The sequence below is a fragment of the Phoenix dactylifera genome, chromosome 13 (assembly GCF_009389715.1).
Source record: "Phoenix dactylifera cultivar Barhee BC4 chromosome 13, palm_55x_up_171113_PBpolish2nd_filt_p, whole genome shotgun sequence".
Lineage (NCBI taxonomy): Eukaryota > Viridiplantae > Streptophyta > Magnoliopsida > Arecales > Arecaceae > Phoenix > Phoenix dactylifera.
Window position 1 is genome coordinate 7,890,223 of NC_052404.1, and position 19,241 is coordinate 7,909,463.

Genomic DNA, 19,241 nt, shown 5'->3' on the forward strand with positions numbered 1-19,241 from the left:
GCAGTATATGGAAATTGTTTCTCATACCTTGTAGATTCATTTTGTATTTTGTCTGCTGAATCAGTGCTACTAGCCAAAGGACAAACAAGTTGCCCGCATAGTTAACCAGCACCATTACAGGATACACCGTGCCAATTAGAAATATTCTTCCTTTTTAATTGTGATCATGCTGCTTAAGGTAGCAAACAGAAGACCAATAACGGCAGCATTGTTGTCTTACAGGGAAAAGGACTGATATTCAGGGTAAATCTGCGGTGATGGAAGGTATGGTATATGTATTTTTTTGTTGTAGGGTATGGTATATATTTCTTACCAAAGACTTTTTAAGTTATGGAGCAATTGATTGTAGTGGTTGATAGATATTGGGTAGTGAGGTAACTTTTAGTAGACTGCGTATATGTCAAGCATCAACATGGAAGAAAGTAGTCGGTGGTTACAACGAGCATTGTCTTTCTGATTGAATGTGATATGCTGTTTAGGTTGCGGCTAAAATCCAAAGATCGAACTTCATAGTCGACTTAGATGACTCGGTTCTGTCGGCACCTCTTTGTTCATGGAGGAGGTCGAAAGTTCGATTCCTAGGTATTACTTAAGAACAAAAAAATCCATTTGGCAACCTTGTTGGGGCAAAAAAAGACTGGAGCTATGCTTTCGAGAATTCCTAAAAGGCCTCTAGAAGATGACTGTCGATTACAATTTCTGAGTACCTGTTTGCGTCTCAAGAGTTATATTTATGGATGCTGGCATCAATTTTATGGTCTGTGTGCGCTACAAAAGGGTACCCGTTGGTGACAGATGATTAGGGCTTTATTTCTCGACATCATCAAAAAATAAACGTCGTTTTTAAATAACTTGGCGGTCCTCAAAAATGATTACTTTCAAGGTACTTTGCATTCATCATCGTGTTTCATATTTTTTTTGCTACATATTAGTCATCTTTTTTAATAGCTTATTGAAATTGAACTATTTGGTGGTCCAAGATGGTTGCCCTATAAGCTGGCAATACACGTTCCCGTGCATTGGTGGCCCAGGGAGGAGCCCGGACGCGTTGGAAGACCCAGACACGCTGGCGGACGTGGACTTCTCCGATAATATCTATTTTCTCCACCACCGCCCAGATAACCAGCAAAATATAAAATTATATATCTACACGAACTTTCTTCGACTACCGATAATATCATTCTATTCTATCAAAATATGGATACTAATATTTATATCCATATCTATAAAAAAAAATAAATATAAACAGATAATTATCCAATTCAAATATCCAGTTTTGTTTAAAATTCTATTTAATTTTGTATAACTCTCGCTAGCTCCGAAAAAAATAAATATTAACATGTCTTTTAACTTATATTACTTTTCATATAGTGATTCCTATGATTTGATGGTTTATAAAGTTTAATTATCTCATTTACATCTATATTTATATCCAAACTATTAACTCATTTGTATCCTTATCTCTATAGATTTTAGCATATAATTAAATTCGTGGCCATTATAATCCCTTCTTTTTTTTTTTAATGATTACGGTCCTTTTTCAGCTCAACTACTTATCCCGCTAATGGTAGTCATCGAATCTTCCTCTGGGACAACCAACTCCTGTAGCAGACCAGCTGAGTCGCTGCCCAACGTGTATCTTCCCACTGATATTTATATCTTTTCTGTGCTAATAAGAATCCCAAATGCAATGATTAACGAATCGTGAATGGTGAATGGTGAATCGGGAATCGTGAAGGAGCTGTTTAATCGCGCATCGGACTGGACAACTGTAGCTACGACCAGGAAGCGTGTCGGTCTAATTCGTACCTTTCTCGGCCTTTCAGCTAAAATCGAGGGCGGTATCTGTTGCTATCGGTGACAAGTGGGCGGCCCACCATGATATTAAATTAATTTCCTGTGGGGTGGGGTGGTCGCCCATCCGTTGCACAGCCGCACTCCTGCCAAATCCCAAGTCTAAATTTTCTTATCATATGCACTCAAAAAAAAAAAAAAAAAACACTAAAAAATTTCTTGATCGTATGTAAACCCTAAACAGAACTCCATTGATAGACCACAAGATGGAAGGGAAAGAAGAAAAGAGGTTGCAGCTGGACGACTTCATTGTGGGGACTCTACCCACTCTTTATTACATCCCCAACTTCATCACAGAATCTGAGCAAGCCCAGCTTCTCCACCATGTAACATGTCTTCCTTCTTTGTATTTTTCCTAGGTTTCTATTCTCCTATCCTCTTTTTTCCCTGTGGGATTTTTTTTTTTTTTGATGTGGATATGGTATTTTCATAGATTTATGAGGGGCCAGCATCGAGATGGAAGTACTTGAAGAACAGGAGATTACAGAATTGGGGTACTTGTCTTTTGTGTTTCTTTATTTCTGCCGCCCAGAAGCTGAGATTATATATATGCTCGTTGCCTGACTTAATGGTTCGTCTGCTTGTTTTTGTTGATGGTAGGTGGTGTGGTGCATGAGAAGGGCCTTCTGCCACAGGAATGTGAGTGGGAACTGTTTCCCTTATATATAATGTAGATATGATGAAATTATTGATTTTATCGCGTTCTTTTCTCTATGGTTGAAACTTCCTGGTTATTCAATCACTGGCTCCACTTACCGTAATTTGACTGTAAAATCAATTGTTATATATTTTGTTAGTTCAGTGAAGCTTGGGGAATGGAGAAAGGTATTTGTTTCTAGGAGTGGACATTTATTGCAGTGAAGCTGTTTGTAGAATTGACCCAATGTCATTGATTGGATGATTCTTCTCTTGGTGTGTTTTGCATCTACTCAGGATGCTTATACAAGAATACTGGATTGGGGTCTTTCCATCTGCGCACACTATTTCATTGCAATTGGTCGAAAATTAGCTGGTGTAGGCTTTTAATTCAGAGATTTAAGAGGTCATGTGCTTGATGATTTTAAAGGAACACAAGCTGAGTTGCCACTGCTCCCCTTTGTTACTTGTGGCACTTCTTATAATTGATGGATGCATTGTTGCAAGTCTTATTAGAGTATTGAAGTGCCTAGCGTTAATACAGCTGGCTCCTTTAAAGCACTACTGTGCTAGGTCGTGACATGATATTTGACATTAAAATTGTCATCTCTTATAGTTTCAGTTAGAGGCTGAGAATATAACGGCTGTCGCATTGCCACTTTATTAGTCTTGGATTTAACATTCGCTTGTGCTGCAATCATGAGCCAGTTGAGAATACTTGAGGCATGAATGACAAGATAAAAGATTCATCATGTTAAACTAAGTATGGTGCTGGATCAGGGGAAGAATGAAACAATCTAAACCGTTCTGTGATCATTAACTGGATGACTGTATCTTATTCGGCTAAACAGAATTTTATCTTGGTCTGTTGCTTCTTCACTTGTTGAATACTTGAAGCACAGTCTGACCATTCAGTTGGCTGATCTTTTTGTGGGTCATTTTTTTGGAGTCTATATATTTTTAGGTTTATATTTTTAATGTAAATCTTAAATACTTAGTTTTATCATAAGTTTAAAATCATGCTTTTTGCTTGTGCAATTTTGAAGCCTTTTGCTATATAAAATTATTAACTTAACTTCATCTTCCAGAAATTCGCTATCAATCTGCCTCAACATTTTCATCACTTCATAGGCCCATGTGAGTACACACTCTTTTAATGCCAAAAATTAAAATTCTAAAATTCACCAAATTTATAGTTTCTTTGCAAAATCTTTAAGTGACTCTCAGCAGCTTGTGGCAATCATGTACCATATTGAAAATCTTTAATTGCAACATCATACTACGGTGCATGTCAGAGTCATAGTAAGAAATCTCTGTGGTTTTTTTCAGAAATCTCATGATGTTTTCTGAGACTTGGCAAAAAGGATTGGAACCCAAGAACTACTGAAAAATAATTTAGTTTCTTCATTACAGAAATATAACTAAAATAGATTCAATATAGTTCTGTATATTTGAAAAACTCTCAAAATGTTCCTTTGCTGAAAAGGCCTATGAACAAGATCTGTTACTATGGTTAGAACAGCAGAGTGGTGCAGTATAGTTTCATAGCTATCATATGCTAAAATGCTTATGCAGTTCCATCGATTTATGAGGTGTTTGTTTTTCAAGTTAGTTACAATGGGAAGTTGCATGGCCTGAAGTCAGGTTGGGTCTTAGCTTGGATGGTTTGGTTTCTTTGTAACTCATTCAGCTGGGTTCGGTCTGCTCAGGTTTGGCTGGGACAGGGCAGGTTGGGTCAATTTGGTTCCAGTCAGGTTTGGATGATTTAGGCCCATTGAAAACCTCATTCCTAAAGTTTCCTACTTCGCCAAGCTTGAATTTGACTCCACCTTCTCAAATTCAATATGATAAAGTTGAGGGATTTTCGAAGTTTTCATTTTGGACAATTAAAACAAATAACAAGATGTGACACTACCAATAAATTTCACTTAAGTGCCCTGAGTTATGATAAACAAATGTTCCCTTTCCATAGATTTTTAGTGTGTATGTCGATTATGTAAGCTAATTACAGCTCATGCTTTTGAAGGACCTTTGTAGCTTCAGGTATGATGTCATGTGGTTTGCAGTCTGTATCCTACTTTCTCAACCTTTTTTTCCCTTTTCTTTTTTTTGCTTTTTTTTTTTTGCAGTGCCTCCCTGGCTTACAAAGATTACTCAAAGAATATGTCAACAAACAGGGTTGTTTCCATCACCAATAAACCATGTGCTCATCAATGAATACCTTCCTGATCAAGGGATCATGGTTTGTATCCAGACTTTAAACTCTCTTCTTGCTGCATTTTTCAGGCCTTGTTTCTTGTTTTCATTAGCATCTGGCTAATAATGGGAGCATTTACATCTATCCTGCTATCCAGCTTCACCAAGACGGCCCTGCCTATTTCCCCGTTGTGGCAATTTTATCTCTGGAATCGCCTGTTATGATTGATTTTATTGCCCATCCAAGATTGAGAGAAGATTCTGCTACTTGTACAGTTGCAGCTAAAGCTGAGACAAATGGCTCATTGGGTGAGTCATTATGCAGACCAGATGTTCACTGTGATCCGTGCTCTCTTCTACTAATGCCTTGTAGTTTACTGATATTCAAAGATCAGGCTTATACAGGTGAAAACTGAAAAAACAATTTGATAGTTTTAATGAGAGGTTGAGTAAGAATTTCTTTTCCAAAATCTAAATGTTTCTTATTGCCTCTATTCAGATTACCTTCATGGCATCCAAGATTCTGAATTGTGCAGTTTTGACAAGGTAACTAATCTCAGAATAGATATCATGCGAACATCGATTTTGAGGATATTAAGCTTGTGACATTTTGCAGGAATAGCAAGCCACTCTTGATTAAATTATATCTGTCGCTTCTGTTATAAATATATTTTTACTGAAAGAGGTCAACTTGTACAGCATGTACTAATTAAACTCTATTTTTCCTTTCTTTCCTCCCATTTTCCCTTGTTTTGTTAACTCAGGTTCTGAACATTTCAGAAGTTAAGAAACTTCAAGCGCAGGAGCTGACTTGTGACCCTGTAGTAGCAGAAGACTCCAATGGTACCGGACAAAGTAGCATCTTCCGTAGAACTTCAAAGAGAGTCTCACTGACATGTCGTTTGGTGCCGAAAGTTCACAAGAATCTTTTCAAATTCTAAAACAATTCATGTGAAATATGATTTGAACCTTTAATATCAATTGAATTGCAAGTTTTTCTGAATTGGAGAGCGATAAATTGTTTTTCTCAAAGAAATATAATAAGTAGCCGGTTATCATGGCTATCAATAACCTGCATTTCACCACTGTGATAATCTCCTGCATTCTATCATATGGTCTTAAATAGGAATGAGCATATAGGCCAAGGATGAGGAGAATTTTCTTGGCAGAAGTCTACAAGTCAGATCCATGAAGAAATGAAGTTGGGGCTGATTTGGCAACACGGTATTCAATCACCCACAGCGTATTACACCAATTCTCATGAGTTACAACTAATTCTCTCATGCTATGTGGCAGGATGAACTTTTTATGTGCAAGAATTGCCTCCTACCATTACTCCAGCAACAAATAGCTAAGGCGAAGTTGTCGCACGCAATTGACTATTTTGGTTGCTGCACTCAGCTTATGGAGTGAAGGCCACCTGCAGAGGGGCTGTGGAATAAGCAAGCCATTCATGAGCAGCTTTATGTGCTCAGAAAGCTTGACAAGGGCTTGCTCAATTAGCAAACCAAATATGCACTCATTTTGCTGGTTTTTAAGCTAAAAATCTGAATATATGATTAATAAGACATACATCATTCTAGTTATTGTTTGTGAATAAAAAATTAATTTTACAATCGTTTGATGTATGTTCTCAACCATTAGATTGAAATATAATCATGCAATTTAGCTCATGCCAATCTTCTACTGGGTTTAGGTCAGTTTTAATTGAGCAGCACTTGAACAGAGGTCATATTTAGTATGACTCAGAGCTTGAAGATAGCCTACTTCTATAGACTATTCCCAGCACTCTCATACTTCTACTTGACGCAATGAATCTATCCTCCACATGAAAAGGAGCTGGACTTGGCGTGAGCCAAACCATAGCTACCCAAAACCTGCCTTATAAGAAACCTAATCCTGCCCACCCTGTTTATCGATATCTAGCTCTGTATGATTTTAGAGGTTGCAAAATCTGACTCGAACCCACTAATGTGGCTCCAAAATATCAGGTTTGGTTTGATTCCTTAACAACCTAACAAAATTCTCGAATTTTGTTTTCTGATCAGGTTCGGTTTGACTCGGACCCAAACCCAACTAACTAGGCAAATGATGGAATAGAGACCAGTTGTGCATCTGAACCAATGTGCTGAAAGCTAAATGAGTTCTCAAATTGTAATATTTCATGCATCGGGCAGGTTATATGCTAGTTATATAATAAAGCTTTTGTGGTGGAAGTCTCGAATTATAATAATATCTCAAGTTATATGCTAGTTATATGATAAAGCTTTTTGTGGTTGATGTCTCCCTTCCAACTCCATCCACATGTATAGATGAGGCAGAAATGTGACATGGTCCCACCTTTCATACACAAGGGGCCCCACTGCCAACTCATGCCCAGTCTCCCCTCTATGGAAACCAGTAAGCACTAACCACCCGTTAATCACGAAACAATTAAGCTAAACCATGGTTATCTGATCTGCAATCTGTCCTAAATAAGAAAACAGACCATGCTTATCCTCTCATTCACAAACCTCCGGCGTTGCCGAGACCATCTCTTCCTATGCCTCAACAAACCTTACCTCCAATGTAGAGCCGAGCGAGTCCTTCCTCTGCCTCTCCTTCTCAACCTCTTATCACTCCACTTCTCTCTCCCCATTCCGTCGATTCTTGCGGCAATTCGGATATGCACGGAAATTGCACTAAATCTTAGCCAACAGCTTTCATCAAATTTTAGGGCTAGAAATCGTACTAAATCTTTTAGGGGCAATTATTATGCAAGGAAAACTGGGTTGGGCAACAGCAAGGCAACTCATTGCAAGCCTTTGCTTTTGTACCAAGTGCAAATGGCATATTGCAAAGGCAAATCCATGCCTATTTAGATAGATCTCAGCTTTTCTTTTTAGTGATGTCAATGATGATGTTTCATATTAACAAATCCATCTTTTAGTGCTTCCTTTCCATATCTGGAATTTGGGACCTGTGTACTTGATTATTTGGACATGTAATTAATTTCAGATACCTCTGGATTCATTTTGGCCAATGTGGAGAGGAAATATGATCAGCGAGCAGTTAGAATAACCGCGACAAGGCTTCCTGATTCCTAGAATCTATTGTCGATAAAATTAGCCACAAATCATATCCTTCCCATATATGAAAATGAAGAGAGCACTCACTTAACTACCAAGAGGTCATCATCACTATCTGCCATTTTATCTTCTTGAGGGTGAGCACCAAGGTGCATCTCGTGTGAGCAACATGCATGGAAGCCGAGGATAGCCGAATTGAATACAAGAAAGGATAACGATGTCTATACTTAACGCAGTACAGTATTTTAGAGTCGACACTTTACGTAGGCCATCATATTCTCCAGGATGAGACTTGGAAACCATTCTCATGGTATTATCACTATAGCGGTCTTTTGAGGCTGTTATAGAAGACATCACCATCGCTCTCTCTCTCTCTCTCTCTCTCTCTCTCTGGACAGTACCGTAGGCGTTTGCCATCCACTAGTTCCTCAACAGCCACAGAAATCATAACGAGCAGCATCTTTCTTTTATTCCTGTTCACGACTCGGCCTTGTTGCTGGTTTCTCTTTGGCTGGGCTTGACGACTTCTTCTGGGGATTCTAGCAAACACCTCCGGCCCCACTCCGAGTTGGGCTGCCTGGATCCACAAAGCCCCACCGGTCAACTTGCAGCATCCCGTGATTTGTAGCTCGCATCGTATGATTGTTTTGGTTGCGTCATTATCATGCGGGCGGTCATCTCTATGCTCCGCTTCAGCTCTTTGGGTTTTTATTTATTTGGCGGCTCAGAAGCGTTCGCCGATGCAAACTCTATTACTTGTGAATATTATTATACAACTACTTACGAAGTTCTTTAATGCTCCAATTTTTCAGTTAATCTAAGCTTTAAGATATTTTTCAGTGAATATATTCGCCAATCCTTTTGTTCTGGAATCTTTTACAAATCAGGCACAATAGCAATCTTTTTTCTCTATTTTCATAGAGAGTTCGAGATGCATTTTCAAATAATTGAACTTTGAACCTCATGCTGATAAGAAAAAAAAAAGTTGGTCTAGTCATGTTTTGTCATATTTTTATTCTCATTTGTGTAGTTCAAATCATATCCATCACACATACAAACATACTCTTACTTTTTACAGTTAATGGATTAGTATTACTTGAAGCAAATAGCTTGTGAGGTGATGCATGATCATGTACGTATGACCCTACGAAGATTTGACAAATGACTTTGATCGCAGCAAGCTGGAAATTTCTCAAATATTGGAATAATTTCAGTACATAATTTTAAGCCATGATCCTAATAAATGACTTGGCTTTTTTTTTGGGTAGAAATGGCTTAGCTATTTTAAAACAATGAAGAGAGAGGGTGGGTGGGCTGCTGTCCGGTGCAAGAGAGCGAAATCCCACCACCAACCACGCTGCTCAGAAAAGTAATACTAAAGATTAAAATTAGCAAAAAAAACAGATGGAGAATTTAATATAAAATAAAATAATCGGAAAGCCGAACCCCTTGGAGGAAATTAAAGCGGGGGAGGATCGTTGAGTCGTTCTCTCCCGATACCTTCCACCCCCCCTTTGCGTCTCTTCTACCATTCAAAGCCTGCCCAAAGTTCCTCGAAGGTAACTTTTTTAATCCAAGATTAATGCATTTGTTCGAGAAAAGATCGAGGGAATTGATTTAAGATTGCGTTTCTGATTCTTCTTCTATGGCCGATTTCTGGTGGTTTGAGGAGATGAGATTTTTCTCGGTCCTTCTGGATTCTTCTGCTGTGGCCTCTTCTGGGTGGGGAAATTTAAATCAATGCTCACCTGTTTGGGGTTTGAATGAATCTCCAAAATTATTGATTTTGTTGGTAGAAAAGTCCGAAAAATTCAATTTTGATCAGAGTTTTGTATGGTTTTGGCTGCGATTTTTGAGAATTTGTTCGTGGCTAAGAGGAGTCCTTTTTAGCTGGTATTTTCTGTTCTCCTCTTTCATTGAGAGAATGATTTTATTTCTGCTGGTGTTTTATTATCCGAGAGTCATGTGGGTCTTCTTTTTCTTTTTCCGGCGTTACTCTCATGGATTTGAAAGAAAGGAATATCCTTTATGAGAGATTTTTGGCTATGGTGTTGTAAAAAGAGTTTGTTTTGTTGATTTTCAATGGATTTCATGAAAAGATCTACCATTTCTCTCCCTGAAGGATCTGTTTTAAATTATCTATCCTTCGGCAAGAAGAAATATGGAAACTAAGACTCATTTCAAGATTTCCAATTTCTTCGCCAGTCGAAGACCTGATTTTCCTATATATTTTTCTGATGGAAGAAAATAATAGATTCTTTGCATGAAGACTTGGTGGCAAGTTGAGCTGAATTTTTGCCTAAACTTTGCTTAATTTCTTGCTCCTTATAAGTTTTTTTTTTGTCCCTTTGCTTGTTGGATTCATTGCATTTTTTGGTCTTGGAAGCCAGACAAGAAGGTTGAAGAGAAGGGCAGGAAGACGATGGACGAGGCTCTGGTTGCTAGATACTGGTGCCACATGTGCTCACAGATGGTAAATCCTGTGATGGAGGTGGAGATCAAATGCCCCCATTGTAATAATGGATTTGTAGAAGAAATGGATGGTGGGGGAGACTTGGATGCCGCCGATCTGGGCTCTGACCGATCCCTCTCTCTTTGGGCTCCAGTCTTGCTTGGAATGATGAGCAGGGGCTCCCGACGCCGAAGGCTTCAAAGGGAAGAAGAAGAGGATGACTCTGGTCCGCATCGTTACTCAGAATCCCTTCGTCGAAGGAGGAGGAGCTTGGCCATCCTACAGCTGCTGCAAGCCCTCCGGGAAACAAACAGATCAGAGTCTGATAATTCTGAGGGTGAGAGGGAGACGGAAAGGGTTAGAGAAAGGGAGAGGGAGCGTGTGATCCTAATCAATCCTTTCAACCAGGCTATAATTCTCCAAGGATCCTTCGATGCAGGCGAAACTCAGAGACAGAATTCGAACAGCAACAGCTTTGGTGCTTCTTTCGAAGACTACTTTCTTGGGCCTGGCCTGGATCTTTTGTTGCAGCATTTGGCAGAGAATGATCCTAACAGATATGGATCACCGCCTGCTCAGAAAGAGGCAATTGATGCAATGCCCACTGTAAAAATTGTGGAAGCCATGAGCTGCTCCGTCTGTTTGGAAGACTTTGAAATAGGTGGAGAGGCTAGGGAGATGCCTTGTAAACATAAATTCCATTGCGGGTGTATACTACCATGGCTGGAGCTCCACAGCTCGTGCCCAGTTTGTAGGTTTCAGATGCCAGCAGATGAGTCGAAGGATTCAAATGGAGGTGGTAACAGCAATAGGGTGGAGGGTGGTAGTGGGGATGGTGGTGATGCGGGTAATGGAGGGAATGGGAGGAGATTCTGGTTGCCAGTGCCTTGGCCTTTCAATGGGCTGTTCTCCTTATCAGGGTCCCAGAGCAGTGGGAATTCTTCTTCGGCACCGCCGTCATCGTCCACCCCCGATAGTAACTCAGCCTAATATGAACTGAAGATAGCTGTTTTATGCTTCTCTTGTTCTGCTTCTTTGGGTGTAATACTAGTGTAATAATGTTTCATTTACTGAATCTGGATCCTGGAAGTATAAATTCTGAGCCCCTTCTCTTCTTTGTTTTTTTTCACATTCTTTCCTTCTTGTGTCTCTGAAGAGTTTGTGTCCAATGAATTTAGCTGCATCAACTGGAATTTCTGATGTCTGCTTACCTTTTGGGGTAAATGAGTCTTTAACTTCTACCTTTCCAGAATTTATGAAGTATAAGTTGGAGAAGATAAAACCAATTTATGTTGAAGATGATGATCAATACTAACCATCCAGACCCACTGAGATTTCTATTTCCTCATTATCTCAAAGTTTACTTTCCATTGATTTTCTTCGGAATTTGTGCTCAAGCAATGATTTCATATTTTATCAGTACCCTGTACTATTTCATTTGCACCAAAATTTTGGTAGTCTTCTTGATTATTTGTGCAATTCTTGTAATCATTGATCAGTGGCCTACTCTCTCACCTTCACTAGGATCCGGTGGAATCTTCATTTTTCCTGTAATGCATCTTTCAAGATTCATATTGATAGTGATACTTTTGATAGTCTCTGGTAAGAGCTGGAATATATTTTGCTGCTCGAGTTAATCTTCTTGATTCTTGGCACAGATTTTTTGTTACATTAATTGGTAACTCAAACCTTCTTACTTGAGACCTATTAGTTGCCACCTCTACACCATTCAACAAGGACTCAAATGGAACAGATGATTGAAGATCAATTATGATGTCTTTCTCCTGACTATAATTGGTATGGTTCTCATGAAGTGGTTGCATAATTGTGCCAGTGAAGTCTTTGTGAATCACAGTCCATTTTAGCAGGCTTTGGATTTCGCTATATTTTAGATTACAAAGTTTCTTGAACAAGGATGCCTTTTGCTTTAATTCTGGAAATACATCCTTTGGTTGTTGAGCATGCAGAATTGTGTGCACCAAAATATGGTTTTGCTCATCTTCTGTTATACGTAAGTCGGTGGGGCAATTGATAGTGCTGTTAGGGCCATAGGTACAGTACAGCCATTGCTAGGTGAAAACAGGTAGAGGTGTGCTTCTTTATATCTGAGGACACGTTTCCTATCTGTAGCTGAGAAACAGCTGGTCTGCAAAGTCTATACATCATCATCTAAACATGAATCATATGGAGTTGGATCTACACTATAGATTCTGCTTCTAAGAACTATTTCTGAATGATAACACTTATCATTCATAGCTTTCGAATAATAGATAGTCTTTTAATGCAACATATGATCTGATCAGATTATCAATCTTCTTTTAGTCAAGCAAGCTCCTCAGTGTCCGCATGAATGCTGGTATAGACATTTGGGAGTATATGAACATTTCACTGATATGCCTAAACCATTTAGTTGCAGAAACTTTCTGCTAAATGATAATAGATGATATACTTTATTTAGTGGTGGTGAATTCAATGTCTAAAGCAAATAATTGATTTGGTGGTGCTCGATAGCACGGTGTTATTTTGCAATTGCAAAACATGATTTGCTTCATGCTTCTGATGTGCAATATGGAAGTTGGCACTTGGCTAAGATATTACCAAGACATTCTTAAACACTTATAGTTATGTATCCCTTTGTCCTGTTTTGAATGCATAATCCTTTTATGTATATATTTCTTCTGAAGAAAAGCAAAAGCTGCATTGTTAAATTTCCTTAGGAGATGAGGATAAAACTGTTAGCACTGGCTCTCCATCTTACTTGGTATGTCCTCCATTTTCTGATCAGTCCTGAATATTAGAACTACTCATCCAAGTGCATTGCAGTTGAATCCCTGGAAGTCCAAACCATCCGATCACCACAAATGGTTCGAGCACTTGGCCAAACGAACGCTAGAAGTTTGATAAAATAAATTGATCTCAGTGCTCTCTCTCTCTATGAAATAGCCTCTCGAGAACCAGCAAGATACTAACTTCTGTAAAATCCAGTGAGCCCGAGATTTAGCTGAAGCACCTTCGAATCAGAATCTTAACTTGAGCTACTCAACAATTTAGTATATCGAGTTCTACAATATCTAGAGAGCACAAGATATAGATGAAGAAAATTCAGTTAATATCATGACATAACCCACTCAACAATTGTCCTGAAATATAAACTTCAAATATATAGGCAACCAAATAAACGGAAATAACATTCTCACAATAGAACCTCCCCTAAACCAAAATCCTTATTCGTTCATATCACCTTCATCAGGAAGAAAATCTGTATCCTAGCTAAAGCAACAAAATTTTGCAGTTCCCCCCATGCGAGGCAAAACAACTGCAATCTCCATAGAATTAACACGAGAAAAGAAAAAACAGGAAACATGGACCCTCAAGCAAAATTGTCCCTGCAAAAGTTTCTTCTCAATTATCATTCATTTACTCCTTAACTGTCAAGATCTTAATCACGGATGCAACACCAATCCGATGCAAGGCCACTACAGATTCTCCTGCTTTGCAGAGACCCATGCTCTTTGCGTGCTGAATCGCAAATTCCAATGCTTCTTCAGTGGACTCTGTGTCGGAGGCCTTTGCAGTTGCAGCACTCAATACCGGAATCAATCCTCTAAAGATCAGGCTGTGCCTTGCAGGAGCCTCATCACTGCAGGACCAATCAAAAGAATCTGTCTTCAACTCAGGAACCACGACTGACAATATCGGCATCGCGGGCCTGTACTTGGCAACCAGCTTTGCTGTGCTTCCTCCCCTGGTCAGGACCAGGATTAGTGATGCTTTAGCAGAGTTGGCTGTTTGGACTGCTGAGGATGCAAGGCTTTCTAACGGGCTCATTGGTACTGGCGCTGCTGCCATGATACCTTTGAAAACAGCCCCATGATCCAAGTATGATTCTGCTTCCAAGCAAATCTTGGCCATAGTCTGAACTGCTAATTCTGGGTAAGCCCCAGCAGCTGTCTCTCCACTAAGCATCACGCAGTCGGTGCCATCAAGAACTGCATTGGCCACATCAGTAGCTTCTGCTCGGGTAGGACGGGGAGACTTGATCATGGATTCCAACATCTGGGTTGCTGTCACAACAGGCTTCCCTTGCATGTTGCACTTGAAAATCATCACCTTTTGAGCATAGAAGATTTTCTCAATTGGAATTTCCATTCCCAAATCTCCTCGTGCCACCATGAAAGCATCCGAATTTGCAAGTATATCATCAAAATTTGCCACCCCTTCTTGATTCTCAACCTGCAAGTATTTATAGTGAATATAAAAACTCCAGACCATGCATACTATTGTATAATTTTTTCATACAATAATTTAGACAGTTTAACAAACCTTTGCCATCAGCATAATTGACTTTGCACGCTCTCCAAGCAGCTTTCTGACCTCCACAAGATCAGAACCTTTGCGTACAAAGGATAAAGCGATCATGTCAATCTTATTAGGGATGCCCCATTGCAGGATATCTTCCTTATCCTTCTCCGTTAGTGTAGGAAGATCCACAATGACTCCTGGAAGATTGACATTTTTCCTTTCACCAAGAACAGCTGAATTCTCGCATCGACAGCGAACCACGCCTGCTTCCTTATCACAAGAAAGCACTGTAAGTGTGATCGTCCCATCAGAACAGAGTATGACACTATCTGGCTTCAAATCCTCTGCTAACTTTTTGTAGCTCATCGATATCATGTTCTCATCACCCTTTATGCTGTAATCTGTGGAGACAGTGATCTCTTGACCCTTCTGAAGATGGATTGGCTTGCCATCTTTTAAAAATCCAGTTCGGATCTCTGGACCCTGAAATATACAGATCAGAATCTTGTAAGGAGTGGTACTAGCATTTTCTAAAGCAACAAAGACATGATGATTGAAAATCCGGTAGCTTACAACATCAATGAGCTCTTCATATCAGTGCATAAAATTGACCGAACTATAGGAATCATATGCTCGTTAAGAGGTCACCTAAAAATCAGTCAGTAATTTGATATCATATTTATCAACTGCACTTTTTTCTTTGAGTTCCAGCTAGACTTGCATCGCCCCCTTGGCAAAGTTCCTCAAGTTAATCCCTGACACTGACATCAATTTCTTCCCTCATTTTATACCCATTCCTACTACAGAAGCCAAAACCATAACAACTTCTAGATTATGTCGTAATGTATATAACTGACACAAAGCAGAGACTCCATAAGAACTTGTTATATCTGAAATTATGTTAATGCCATCTCCTTATTTGGAACTTGTTATATCTGAAATTATCTTAGCGCCATCTCCTAATCTAGAACTGTAACTTACGACATAACCATGCTATCTAAATACAAAAACAAACAGCATAGTGTAAACCCCGATCCGATCAGAAACTGAAAGACAGCCTTACATAAGCTATTTTGCCTAAATCCAGTTCGGTAAATATGGGCAAGTTTTTCCCCCTCAAATCAAACACACATGAACAGACGAAAATAAAGAATAAGAAGTGAACTGCATTTAGGACGATCCTATTAAGAACCAGAAGGAAATAAAAGATAGAGCATCATATCATCAACTGTAAGTTAGATGGGATGGAGTCCGGCAGGGGGGTGGTGGCGACTCATCAAAGATACACAAATCAAAGAAAGTTGTGCTATCGACAAGTGCAATATCCTAATAAACATAAACACCAAAAAAAAATCACCTCCTAAACCAAATATAGCATACAAATAGCTGAAGGTAGTGGCACATGCAAGCCAATCAGACAGTTGATATACAGTGGCCTCCAGAGACACCTCAGGGATCAGATGAAACCATATTTGCATGAAAATAGCAGTTAAGAAAAACCCAAAGAGTTCATAAGGAAATGAAAATCATCGATCTTGCATAGTTCATCGATAGAACAGCATGCAAGACAGCATTACTGATTCCACCGGCTACTCAAAAATAGAAATCACAAATGCTTGATATGAATTAAATAATGGCAGAGAAACAGCAAAGATACCAAAGTAAACGCAAGGGTCACGCTACAATGATACAAGAAGAGCTGCGGGTATCATATCTTGGCATGAAAATAAAAAGTTAACAAGAAATCAAAGTAAATGAGGGTTGATGATGAGAGAAAACTCGATGCATAACAAACTATAGCATTCCTAGGAGTAATAAAAATTAAGTTTTGGAACCATATTAAGAAGCTTGATACGATTTTAAAACTAGAACTAATCCATTTATCAATAAATACAGAAATGAAAAACGACAAAGAAGATATAAAAGACGATACTTTAAATGAAAAAAAAAAGCATTAGAACAGTCAAAGCATATTAGCAGGGCACGATTTAGCATAAAACCCATATGAATAGTTCAAAATTATAACGCAATCAAATCTATAAATCGGAAAGCAAAAAAAATCCAAAACAGAAACAGGAAAGTTCCAAAAAAAGTTCCCGCCCCATGAGGTCCCCACCCATATCGACAATCCGACACAAAGGGACGGATCAAAGGCCTTACCTTGGTGTCAAGCATGACGGCGCATGGTATACCGGTGTTTTCCATCGCAGCCCGGAGGTTATCTAGGGTTTCCTGGTGGTAGGCGTGGGATCCATGCGAGAAGTTGAAGCGGGCCACGTTCATCCCCGCCCTCAAAAGCTTCTCGATCATCGGCACCGATCTCGACGCCGGGCCCAGCGTGCACACGATCTTCGTCTTCGGCCTCCTCCTCACCTCCGCCATTCCTCCCTTCGAGCAAGAAGACCGAGAAAAACCCAAGAAATAGAGATCGATCCGGCAGAAGAAGGAGAGGAAGAGGACAAATGCGTCTCTTTTCCTCTCGCTCCCCCTCCTGTTTTCCAGCAGCGGTAGATGGGAAGAAACGCAGCCGCGAGCGACGAAAGAACCGAGGTCGCCTTTTATCGGTGGGGGTTGGGCATATGCTTCTCCGGCGGAGCAGCGTGGGGAATCATTGGATTGGGAACTGGGGCGGTGAAAACCATGGGAGCCGTGGGTTTTGGAGGAAACAGTGGATGATGGGGTGGATTTGGAGAGACGGCATTCGCTTCTGCAGCGCAGCGCGAATTAGCGGAGAGAAAGGGGGGCGAATGGAACATTCCGTGGACCGGACCGGCGGATTTGCAATGCCTCTGTCCTTTTTTGCATGCCTCTGTCCTTTTTTGCATGCCTCTATCCTTTTTGCGTCTAATTATTATAGGACTTGGCATCCTCTCTCATATCAATCACATGCGCTGTGCGCAGAAGAAATACAAGGGAGATGGGGCTATCATGACTTGAATCTTGGATTCATTGGATACCAAATGAGCTATTTAAATTTAATTGTGAGAGAGAGAGAGAGAGAGAGAGCGCGAGTCGGTTTGGGGCTTAGTTTTGCTTATCATTTTTCAATTGTTCTAAAGAAATATACCTTCTGTGGCACATTGCATGCCCATAGATGCCCGAGATGCATGATACATGCTAACATAGGAAATGGTTTGGCTTGCCAAAAATTGCAAGTACACATGCGAGGTTTGCGGAACCATTCTGAATTGTCCACTTTGGAGTGCTCTGAGTTGTACCGGTGGCGGATCGAGACGGTTCTACCATGGATACCGAAACGATTCGCCGGAGTAGAAGAAGAGAAAAAGAGAGAGAGTGGAGAAGGGAGGGAGAGTGAGAAGAAGCAAGAGAGGCCAGCTGGCGAAGGCCGGAGAGCCTCTGCGTCTCCCCTGCCTCCGTCGGTCGGCCTCGACCGTTCTCTCTTTCCTCCTCTTTCTCCTCCCTCGCTCTCTCTCTCTCTCTCTTTTCTTCCCTCATTCTCCCTCTTGTCCGCCATAAAAGTTGTGTCGATACGGACCCTACATGATATGATACGGGTCCATACCAACTCGTTTCACCGGATAACTAGTATGATGTTCGGTACTGATTTTGCAGTTCTTGGTTACACATGGACAACAAAGTGTAGAACTTGCTGCTTTAAATGTTACAAAGTGTAGAACTTTGTTAAAACTGAACTACGCAAAGTACATTGTATCTTTATTGTCCTCATATTAGCTTGATATGTGCATCTCACTATGTATTTAATTATGCATCGTTATTTGTAAAACTTCTGTGTATTATTTGTAAAATATTGATGCAAAGACTAACATGATATGACCCATATATTTTTTTTGTAAAATTTTTATAAAATTTTCAGTCCTGATGAACCGAAAATAAGGCAGCCTGTGTTAGCCTAGCGCAAATTCCACCAAGCCTAAACCGGAGAATCTCTATGACCCATAGAATTCTCTTCGTTTCTTTTCTTCCAAGGTAACCGGTCCACAGTTTTTAAGAGAGCGCTTGGGGATCGATTGTTTGAAATTTAGTTGTCTTCATTCTTCGGGAATTTCTAGTTTATTTGATCAGATACTCTTTTCGAGGGAGCGGACATACTACAATCTAAAAACAAAATAAATATCATGGTCAAGTGAGATCAAGCAAAAATTATATGGGGTGTGCCATGAGGCGTGCTTCTCATTTTGCCATATTTTTTCTAGTATCCATTTTGAAGTAGAAAAACAAAAATCAAAAACTTTTTCTATTAATAAAGTTATCGGCACCAAGATTATAAAAATAGAAAAAAAAATGTGCATAGCATCTCTTTTTTCCTTGTTTATTTTCAAAATATATTGTTTTAATCAGTACACACTACATAGTCAGAGGATACACAGGAAGCAAATTAGTCATTTAGCAAGTCAATAAACACATATAGATAAATCAATACATAGTTTTCAGAATATAATGTTCATCAGTACATAGTACATGATCAAGTGATGCATACTTAGCAAATTAGCCATCTAATAACTTAATACACACATTACAGTAAATCGATACATAGTTTATAGAATCTCATGCTCACTAGTACGCACTACATAACCAGATGATATATATTCGTCAACTTCTTGATACATACTACAAGTTTCTTTGATACTGATTTAAGACACATCTTCAAGTGAATCGATATATAATTTTCAAAATATACTTCAAAGCCAAGTAATATAGACTAAGATTAAATCATCTAACGAGCCAATATATACATTTCGGTAAATCAATAT

General features: G+C 39.5%; 3 protein-coding genes across 6 annotated transcripts; 2 read left to right on the forward strand and 1 right to left on the reverse strand.

Annotated features, from left to right (window-relative positions):
* Window positions 1-1,917: 1,917 nt before the first annotated feature.
* LOC103709651 (alpha-ketoglutarate-dependent dioxygenase alkB homolog 6) lies at window positions 1,918-6,272 on the forward strand. 2 transcript variants are annotated; one of them, XM_017843450.3, is made up of 9 exons: window positions 2,099-2,180; window positions 2,288-2,348; window positions 2,455-2,493; window positions 3,579-3,627; window positions 4,620-4,732; window positions 4,845-5,091; window positions 5,186-5,232; window positions 5,451-5,910; window positions 5,983-6,272. In XM_017843450.3, exons 3-8 carry the CDS (start codon window positions 2,467-2,469, stop codon window positions 5,625-5,627), a joined length of 660 nt encoding a protein of 219 aa, XP_017698939.1. In that variant the 5' UTR covers window positions 2,099-2,180; window positions 2,288-2,348; window positions 2,455-2,466; the 3' UTR covers window positions 5,628-5,910; window positions 5,983-6,272. The 2 variants fall into 2 exon arrangements, with proteins under 2 accessions (XP_008793325.1, XP_017698939.1); XM_008795103.3 differs by lacking the exon at window positions 3,579-3,627 and having other exon boundaries at window positions 1,918-2,180.
* A 2,764-nt stretch (window positions 6,273-9,036) lies between these two features.
* LOC103709650 (E3 ubiquitin-protein ligase SIRP1) lies at window positions 9,037-11,406 on the forward strand. Of its 3 annotated transcripts, none has more exons than XM_008795101.3 (2): window positions 9,037-9,313; window positions 10,145-11,406. In XM_008795101.3, exon 2 carries the CDS (start codon window positions 10,177-10,179, stop codon window positions 11,194-11,196), a length of 1,020 nt encoding a protein of 339 aa, XP_008793323.1. In that variant the 5' UTR covers window positions 9,037-9,313; window positions 10,145-10,176; the 3' UTR covers window positions 11,197-11,406. The 3 variants fall into 3 exon arrangements, with proteins under 3 accessions (XP_008793323.1, XP_008793322.1, XP_008793324.1); XM_008795100.4 differs by having other exon boundaries at window positions 9,038-9,313; window positions 10,141-11,406; XM_008795102.4 differs by lacking the exon at window positions 9,037-9,313 and adding an exon at window positions 9,340-9,647 and having other exon boundaries at window positions 10,141-11,406.
* A 1,888-nt stretch (window positions 11,407-13,294) lies between these two features.
* Window positions 13,295-17,308, reverse strand: LOC103709649 (pyruvate kinase, cytosolic isozyme). The gene is made up of 3 exons (XM_008795099.4): window positions 16,669-17,308; window positions 14,530-14,991; window positions 13,295-14,439 (listed from the first exon to the last, which is right to left on the reverse strand). Exons 1-3 carry the CDS (start codon window positions 16,888-16,890, stop codon window positions 13,624-13,626), a joined length of 1,500 nt encoding a protein of 499 aa, XP_008793321.1. The 5' UTR covers window positions 16,891-17,308; the 3' UTR covers window positions 13,295-13,623.
* Between the last annotated feature and the right edge of the window lie 1,933 nt (window positions 17,309-19,241).